A 9,886-nucleotide genomic window follows, 5' to 3' on the forward strand; every position below is an offset into this window, starting at 1 on the left:
GACAAGAGAAGTAAGTTGGATCCTAAGAGGGTCAAATGCATTTTCCTTGGTTATGGGGATGCAAGCGAGATGGGTTACCGTCTCTAGGATCTGCAGGCACGGAAGGTCATTCGCTGTCATGATGTAGTCTTCCATGAAGACAAGATGCATAGGCAGCCTGAGAGAGTTGTTGAGATCCGCAGGATCATATTTCAGGAGGAGCCGAGAGCTCCTGCACAGCCAATTGGACAGCCTGCAGCTGCAGCAGATGCTCATGGTCAGGGTGTTGGATAGGCAACTAGGCAGGCAGCAGAACCTGCCGTGAGACGGTCTGCTAGAGACAAACATCCACCTGATAGATTTCAGCCCTCGATGCATTATGTCTTGGTTACAGATGGAGGAGAGCCTTTCACTTATGATGAGGCTATGCGCAGGGGTGACAGTCACCCCTGGGAGAGGGCTATGCAGTCTGAGATAGACTCCTTGCATAAGAATGAGACTTGAGATTTGGTTTCCTTGCCTAAGGGCAAGAAGGCTTTGCCATGCAAGTGGGTATACAAGCTGAAAAGTACCCCTGGATACCCCAAGCCGACATAGAAGGCTAGATTGGTAGCAAAGGGTTTTAAGCAGGAGCATGGTGTGAACTTTGATGAGGTATTTTCTCCTGTGGTTAAGATGACCACCCTGCACTTAGTCTTGGCTTCGGTTGCTCAACTTATACCAGATTGATGTCAAGACAGCTTTCTTACATGGGGACTTGCATGATGAGATTTATATGGAGCAGCCTAAGGGCTTTGCAGAACCTGGCAGGGAGCACTTGGTGTGCAAATTGAAGAAAAGTCTTTATGGCTTGAAGCAGGCACCTAGGGAGTGGTATCATAAGTTTGATGCCTTTATCAGTCACAGGGCTACAGCAGGAGTGCTATGGATCATGTCTTTACACAAAGAAAGCCCGTGATGGTTCTTTATTGATTTTGGTACTCTATGTGGATGATATGCTGATAGCAAGGAAAGCTCATGATGAGCTAGATGCTCTTAAGGCTTAGCTCAAGAAGAGCTTTGAGATGAAAGATCTGGGACATGACTCTCACATACTTGGTATGCGCATTAGACGCGACAGGCATCAGGGACTCCTCTACTTGTCACAGAGGGAGTACATTCATAAAGTCCTTGAGCGCTTCCGCATGAAGGATGTAAAGCCTATTGGTTGTCCATTGCCTTCTTATGTGAAGGTATCACAGGCTGATTGCCCGCAGACAGATGAGCAGAGGACCGAGATGGCCAAGATTCCCTATGCATCCGCAGTGGGCAGTCTTATGTATGCCATGATAGCCACTCGTCCAGATATTGCCTTTGCAGTTGGTGTTGTGGCACGCTATATGGCTACACCTGGCAAGAAGCATTGGGATGTCGTGAAGGGTATCATGAGGTACTTAAAGGGCACTGCAAATATGTGCATATGCTATGGTAGCTAGGATACAGGAGTCGTGGGGTACACTGACTCTGATTATGCAGGACATGCAAATAATAGGAAGTCCACTTCCGGCTATGTATTCACCTATGCTGGAGGTGCTATTTCTTGGATGTCCAAGGTACAGAAATTCACAGCCCTTTCTACTACAGAGGCCGAGTATGTTGCAACCATTGAGGCTTGCAAGGAGGCCATTTGGTTGGGTCGTTTGGTTGCTGACCTTGGTATTGATGCTATCCCTATATTGCATTCGGATTCTATGAGTGTTATTCAGTTAGCCAAGAATCCCAGTCTTCCATGCGAAGACGAAACACATTGAGGTGAGATATCACTTCATACATGGGGTCGTTGAGGACAAGTCTATTGACCTTGTCAAGATCTCGACTTACTAGAATCCTGCAGATCTGCTCACGAAAAGCCTCTCTACAAAGTACTTTTCCTTCCTCAGGAGGTTGATGGGCGTGGGATGAGATGACATCTTTCCTCATCCTGTTGTACATGTGTACATATTGTACTGTCGTTTTTCTTTTTTTCTTTTCACTCCTCACTTAGGAAGATTTGCCTTTAAGTGGGAGGTTGTTGGGGGTAAAGGCGCCTCCGCCTAGCCGCCCGTGTATTACTACACTGACAGTAACCACCACTGCACACTGCAGGTGGTGGGCACCCATCATCGTCACTTTATTCTTTATTCTTTATTCTTTTAGTGACAATTTGAATAAAGAAAGGCCTGGTCACACATTGTGACCGTTGGAGTTCCCATTTCTTGTCTCTCTCTTTCTTGCTCTTGCTCTCCCGCCATAGCTCTCGCGTGCAAGCTTCGATCCTTCTCCCCTCCGCCACTGCACACTGCAGGTGGCGGGCGCCCATCACTGTCACTTTATTCTTTATTATTTTAGTGACAATTTGAATAAAGGAAGGCCCGGTCACACATTGTGATCGTTGGAGTTCCCATTTCTTGTCTCTCTCTTTCTTGCTCTTGCTCTCCCGCCATAGCTCTCACGTGCAAGCTTCGATCCTTCTCCCCTTTCAGTAGGGTGGTCATCTTAACCATGGGAGAGAAGACCATATCAAAGTCAACACCATGCTCCTACTTAGACCCCTTTTCTATTAATCTAGCCTTGTATACGGACCTGGAGTGTCCAGGGGTACTTTTCAACTTGTACACCCACTTACAAGGCAAAGCCCTCTAACAAGCATAGAATAGTTTAATATCAAAACAACCCACATGCATCAAATACTCTGTATAAGAGCAATATTAGCCCCCTAAAACGTCAAAAGCCTTTCCTTGATCTTTAGGTCATCATATATTCAAGAAGACCATGTAACTATCAAATTTAAGATAACAGTCTTGGTTGCAACTTGTTTCCACCATAACTTTCACATACGAACTTTAAATAAGGTTGCTAGGTACTCAAATCAAAGTAAATACACTTGATTAATAGCCAATGTGGGAAGAATTGCAAAAAACCTCTCAAAATAGTCATAAACTGGTCAAGATGGGAGTTTAGGCATTCCAACCAAATGAGAATGTGATGTAGTTGTATTAGACAATCATAGAAAACAAACTAGCGATAGAAGCACTTCAAGTAGTTGTCAATGAATTGGGTCAATTTGATGGGCAAGAAATGTCTAAATATTTCAAAACTTATTGCGTCCAATGGAATTCTATGGTATCCCGAAAAATCATATGATGATGTATTTTGACCAAATTGTGTTAAGTGAAATCAAGGAGCATGTTCAAGACATACAACTAGAACACGGTACAATCTAGGAAAACTTTAAGCAAGCTATGAAACAAGAGTACTTATTGTAGGATCTAGAGAAATATGCCCATCTAGAGCAAGCTAGTGAAAGGACTCAAGAATCAGATTTAGCAAAACTATTACAAGAAATGCATGAGTTGCTATTGAAGGTTATAGGACTTTAAGAAAAAGAGCAAATGATATCAAAAGGGATGGCTTGCAAGAACAAATGCATGATTATGTAGGATGAAATTGAGGAACTCTTACATGAAATGCATGGGTTATAGTCAAAGCTAATACAACTTGAAGAAGATGCTCAATATGTTGAAGATGTAGATGAATTGTTTGATGAATTGCCCAATGTTTCAGATGTATTTTTGAGACTATGGCTCACAGAAAACCCAGTTACTAAGATTATGGCTTTTTGAAAGCCCAATTACTAAGGTGATGGCTTAGTGAAATCCCAATTTTCAAGCCTATGGCTCCGAAGAAATACAATTTAAATCAACCCAAAAGATTTAATGTTTGCCATATAAGAATATAAGCAGAAAATGATGTATATGTGCCCCAAAATGAGGGCATGAATAAGTATAGAACATTGCAATACCAAGACAGCCCACATACATCAAAATACCTTCTATAAGAGCAATATCAACTTTCTTTATACTAGGAAATGACTCTCAATGTCAACTATACATAGGGTGCAAAAGATAAATATGGTTGGCCTTTCCATGCCACTCTATCTTTCGATAATGGCAGTAGCTAAAAATCATGGGAAAATTGGAGAGATTGGGAATGCAAAAGGATGCAAGTGACCTAGCAAACACTCTATTTGTAGAGATGGAACCAACCATAGTGTGCAGGTTTGCTTATGGGACATTAAAGTACACCAATCTTAATTTAGTTTTAGGGCTGGTAGAATTGTGAAGATCCTCCCAAAATATAAATGCCACTTTTTGAAAAAATGCATATCCTTTTTATATTTTTAGGCTTGGAAAACTTGAAGCACTCAAGATAAGTCCTTACATATGTTTAGATCCTCCCCAAGTCCTTGTTAAGCTACCTAATAACTTAATAAGAAACTTAGACTATTTTGGTAGACTAGTTTTAATCCTAGAAAAAGTTGTTAGGATCATGAGTAAGTATCCTGTAAGCATATATATGAAATACTTGTGTAGATGAATTTACCTTGCTTTTCCTTCGGTGAACATGTAGCAACACAACAAGAACATCTACAATCTTGTGAGTTTTACAACAAGTTAATTCACCAGTGCATATCTTAGTATTGAGAGAGGGTGCCTATGTCATATAGCAGAGTGAGCACTCATGTATCCTCTAGCCAAAGAAGGATGATTGTGAGAGAGTGGAGGTAGGACATTCTGACACCACCATGCATCTATATGATACAATAGACCCTAGGGGAGGCTTTCTACTTCATTGAGTTTTACGACACTGAATTCACTCGTGCACATCTTAGTATTGAGAGAGGGTGTCTATGTCATATAGCGGAGTGGCACTCATGTATCCTCTAGCCAAAGATGGATGATTGTGAGAGAGTGGAGATAGGACATTTTGACACCACCATACATCTTTATGATACAATAGACCCTAGTGGAGGCTTTCTACTTCATTGACACAATGTAGCAGCTCACATTCTTGAAGCTAGTTTGACCACGATGGGATGTTCCAACAATAAGAAAATATTGTTCCTAGTCTCATTATCACAATGGGAACAGTCCACCAATGTAGCTAAATAATGAGAACGTGTGGCCATGATGTGTGCTTTTCCACCAATGTTCATGATAGACATCAAAATCCGACTACTTCCACATTCTATACTCTAGGTTTGATTATGATAAACATCAAGTTGGTACTTTTTTAGATTTTTCCTAGACTAGGAGTCATGATGCAGAGTATGAGTCTTGGAGTATTTTCAATGGTGCATTCAAGTGCCCCAAGTGTCTTCTTCGAGCATCACTCATATTGTTATATATACAATGGTGTTACAAGTTTCTAGAAAATCATTGTTGTGGTATGGGACATAGCAATGGTTCCTAGGAGTATGTATATTCCCTTCATTGTATATTTTCTTGTATTGGTTACCCATAATTTGAGTATGTTAACAATATGCATTTCATGGGTATTAGGTACATGTATTAGATTGTTATTTGAATACTCATATGAATAGTCGCATGGCTCATTTAGAGCTAGTCTATTTGTCTAGGGTCCCATCCATTAGTCTCTTTTCTCCACTAGCCCTTTTTGGGACTGTCAGTGTGAAACCCTAAATGAAGTGTATAAACTGAAGAAGTGGTTTCTCAACAATATAACCAAAGAAGGGGACATCTTGAGGTGTCTCTGCAAATGGATCTCTCCATATCCACTCCCCCGGATCCCACTAAAGCCTCTATAGCAAGTTCCTCACATATACCCAATGTCTCCATCCATCTTCCATACAAGTCTAAGGGTCTGGGTCTAAGTACCAAGTCCTATCACAATGAGCCACAACTCTAATCTTGCCATGGATCTCATATTTTAGTGCCCAATTTGGATTGCTCCAAGTTTGCCGCCAATATTCTGCATATTCATTCACTAGCAACACTTTTGGATCATGTCCTTCATGTTTCAAAGAGATTTCGCTTCCTTTTGCCAAGATACTAGATTAGAGTGTTTCTCTGTCATATAGCACCAGTTCCTTCGTATTTTGATGTTGCACTTGATATTCCACACCCACATCAGCTACAATGCAATCCTCCTTTGTTTTCCAATGCCTACTCCAGATGAAGGCAGTTGGGACACTTCACAAGTCGTGATTATCAAAATTTCAACACTCCCTCAGCTGCCGGTCAGTGAGAAGGGTCCAATTTTCAAGTCTTCTATTCCGTCTGAAATACTGTTGTATCTTGAAGCCTGTCGTGTACATTGCTCTGAACACTAGATTTTTTACGCACAATAAAATCCATCGCAACAGACTGATGCAGTGGAAAGAGACAAAATGTTGGTCGGTAGATAAATTTTGTTGTTGTAACCACGTATTACCAGTAATCTGCACATGAACAAATGCCATCTCTGATGTTATGAAAGCGGCTGGCATCCCTTACAAGGATTTCTCGACCTGTGAGTTTAGAAATGAATTTGAAAGCAGAATGGCAATCAGGGCACATCCGCAAGTTCTTAATAATGCGGAGAGAGGTTCTTTGTGGTGTGCTAATGAGTCCAAAGGCAAGTGCAAGCTTCTCACTATGGTAGCACACCATCTGCTCTTTCAGCACTTCATCAACATCATGCAGCACGACTTTAGTATCAGGAGCATAACCTGCTTTCTTCATTTCAAATGTTAACCTGTCTAATTCAGCATAGATTTTTTTGGTTGATGGATGTGATAAATCTCCAACACAGAACTCATGTTCCTTATCATCGATTTCTATTGTGCTGAGCCCACGTTGTTTCTTCAAACCCTTTTCCTTCACCAATTTTCTCACATTGATAACATCCTCCCACATGCCACATCCAGCACATATGTTTGACAGCATCACGTAGGGTGCAGCATTCTCTGGATCCAGCTCTGCACACCGTTCTGTAGCACACTTTGCCCTTTTCACATCCCGATGCACTCTGCATGCACTAAGCAAGGTCATCCAAGTTGCACCATTTGGTGGGCATGGCATGTTTTTAATTAATCTCTCCCCCTCATCTAGCAACCCAGCTCGCCCAAGAAGATCAATCAAGCAATTATAATGGACCGCTTCGGGTACAATCCCATAATCCTTCATAGAATCAAAATACTTACGACCTTCATCAAGCAAGCCAGCAAAGCTGCATGCTGACAGGACTGCAAGGAAGGTGTACTTGGTTGGGACCACTCCTTCAAGTTCCATTCTCTTATGCAGTTGAAGAGCCAGCATGCTATGACCATGCTGAGCATATGCTGAGATCAAAGCATTCCATGACACAACTGTGCGATGGATCATTTTCTCAAACATAATCCGTGCATCAACCAATTTCCCACATTTTGCATACATGTTAACAACAGCAGTTCCTACAACAACATCTTGTTCATAAGAATTTTCCACAGCATAGGCGTGCATGGTCCTTCCTTTAGCTAGAGCTGCACAGCTGGCACATGCATCAAGAACACCAATGGACGTTATCCTATCTGGTTGAAAACCTTCACGAAGCATTTTATAAAATATTTGTAATGCTTGCTTCCCCTGCTCTTGTTGAGCATAGGTCCCAATCATAGTACTCCAAGTAACGACATTCCGTTGAGGCATCTTGTCAAACATCTGCCTTGCATACTCTAGATTTCCACATTTACCATACATGTTAATAATAGCATTATCAGCCATCACATCCCACACATCATCGTTCATAGAAAAGCTGGCATGTACTTGCACAGCATCACCGAGATCAGCTGTGTTGGCACATGCATCAATAAGGCCAAGGTAAGTAACTTTATTGGGAAACACACCAGTTACCAGCATCTGCTGAAAGACTTGAAGGGCTTGTTTTCCATGTCCATGTTGAGCATATACTGCAATCATGGTGGACCAGGTAATCAAATCCCGTTCCAGCATTTTGTCAAACATGTCTCTAGCTCCTTCTAAGCTCCCACACTTACCATACATATTGACCAGCGCACTTGCAACCTTTACGTCTGATTCATAGTCGAATTTTGCAGAATAAGCATGTATCCACTTGCCTTCAGCAAGAAACTCCTCTCCAGAGCATGCAGAAAGGGCACTGACAAAGGTAGCATGATGAGGCATTAGGTTTTGCGACAGCATTTGTCGGAAGACATGCAATGCACGGCATCCTTGGCCATTGTCGACATAAGCAGCAATCATGATGCTCCAAGAGAACACATTGCGTGTCTCCAGCCTCTCAAAGCAGCACCAGGCTTCCTGAGGGGAACCGCATTTGCTGTACATTTGGACGATGAGGTTTCCCAGGAACATGTCCTGCTCCTGACAACATCGGATTATGTGATCATGGACGCACCTGCCTTTCCGCAAAGCCTTCAAGCTATGGCACTGCCGCAGCAAAGCCTCAAAGGCCACCTTGTACGATTTTTAGGGTTTGCATACCTTGTACGAGTTTTAGGGAAATGCGTACCTGTGCTTGAGCCGACGTCTGCTGTGGCTATGGCTCCTCAAGGTCGTACACTTCGCTAGTTTTATAGGGTCTTCACACTTTGCATACAACAACAGGAGTGTATATTTAATGCATATGTAGTGTATGTTTAACCCTTCTGGGCAGAGCATAAGAACAACGGGATATTACAAATACAGATACCGATAATATTTATATATGCAATATGTAATTATATTATAAATACCATAAACTATAGTTAAATGTATAACAAATATGTAATATATATATATGTACATGTATATGTATACAAGACAATTATACAATATTATATTAACATCTAATTTTATATACACATAGTTATACATGTATATGCATCAATGTATATAACATAACTATCTTATCTTGTAACAGGCATTATACAAATATGTACACACACAAGATAACTATCTTGTCCATGGGTTGTGTAACACCACAACTAGTTTTTTTTTTTGGCGGGGGGAGTGAGTGTGCATGTGACAATAATATGGAGGGTTGTTAGAGGACACTCTATTGATCCCTTTACCCTATGACTTGCTCAACGACATGACTAGTCAGAAGGGTACAACTTGTTGTATATGTGGAGGGGCATGATGTGCAAGACATCAAGCCGGGTGACATGCATGTGGATGGGTGTGATGTGCACCTTAACCTTCCGTGCGAGCTGGCATTGGGCACACAACTACCATCTAGCCTAGCAAGCCTCGACTTGTACAGTGTCAAGGTTGCTCTTTGCCAACCTGATGGGGTTGACTACCCTTGACCTAAGTAGGAATGCCTTTGTGGAGGGGTTCTTAAGCACCGAGGTGGAGGACCAAGGTAGTATCATGCCTGGGTTCGAATCCCAATGCGGCCTCCTCTACTTGAACCTCTGTTGCACCAAACGCTCAAGTCGCATTCTACCAGAGCTCGACTACCTCTCCTCCCTTGACATTCTTTACCTCCACTGCAACAATCAAATAGTTGAAAGGTATCATACTACTTGTCTCGACATCACACGGCTAGGAAGGTACCCCTTTCCTGCTCTTCTTCTTTGTCTTCCTCCCCCTTCTCAATCAATACTTAGTTGCATGCATACACCTTGTTTTATTTTTGGATTCACTTGTTTAGATATACTTTGATTAGGCTCTTTTACAAGACATCATAGTTGTATGACATGGGACACGAAAGTCGAATAGCATGCTTGAAACTATAGCACAAAGTGGGCATGTTGTGTGAAAGAAAGGGACGTCAGTTTGTGATGAAGATGGTAAATAGAGACATTTGTCTCTCTTTCTCACACATATGCAAATGAAAGAGGCCATTGTTTTGATGAGGTAGGAGAAGACAAAGGAGGATAGCATGACATCTATGTGTGTGCCCACGCACGTGCATGCACACAATTGAACCACTTGCTTCATATGGGACCTTCATTCATTATGTGAAGACCGATTGAATGACAAAGCACTAGCTAAGGCTAATGGAAATACTACTTGTACATAGTGGACAGGCTAGATATACAAGCAGTGGTCATGGAGTTAGTATGGGACTATATGGAATACTATTATGGGCTAGTGAAGTAGTG

General features: G+C 41.8%; 1 protein-coding gene across 1 annotated transcript; it reads right to left on the reverse strand.

The window, feature by feature from the left end:
* Window positions 1-5,197: 5,197 nt before the first annotated feature.
* Window positions 5,198-8,417, reverse strand: LOC148011912 (pentatricopeptide repeat-containing protein At1g11290, chloroplastic-like). The gene has a single exon (XM_087670521.1). The coding sequence runs from the start codon at window positions 8,148-8,150 to the stop codon at window positions 6,228-6,230; it is 1,923 nt and encodes a 640-aa protein (XP_087526647.1). The 5' UTR covers window positions 8,151-8,417; the 3' UTR covers window positions 5,198-6,227.
* Window positions 8,418-9,886: the final 1,469 nt, after the last annotated feature.

This window comes from Lygodium microphyllum, chromosome 28 (assembly GCF_053477565.2).
Source record: "Lygodium microphyllum isolate KBCC chromosome 28, Lygodium_microphyllum_v1.1.10, whole genome shotgun sequence".
Lineage (NCBI taxonomy): Eukaryota > Viridiplantae > Streptophyta > Polypodiopsida > Schizaeales > Lygodiaceae > Lygodium > Lygodium microphyllum.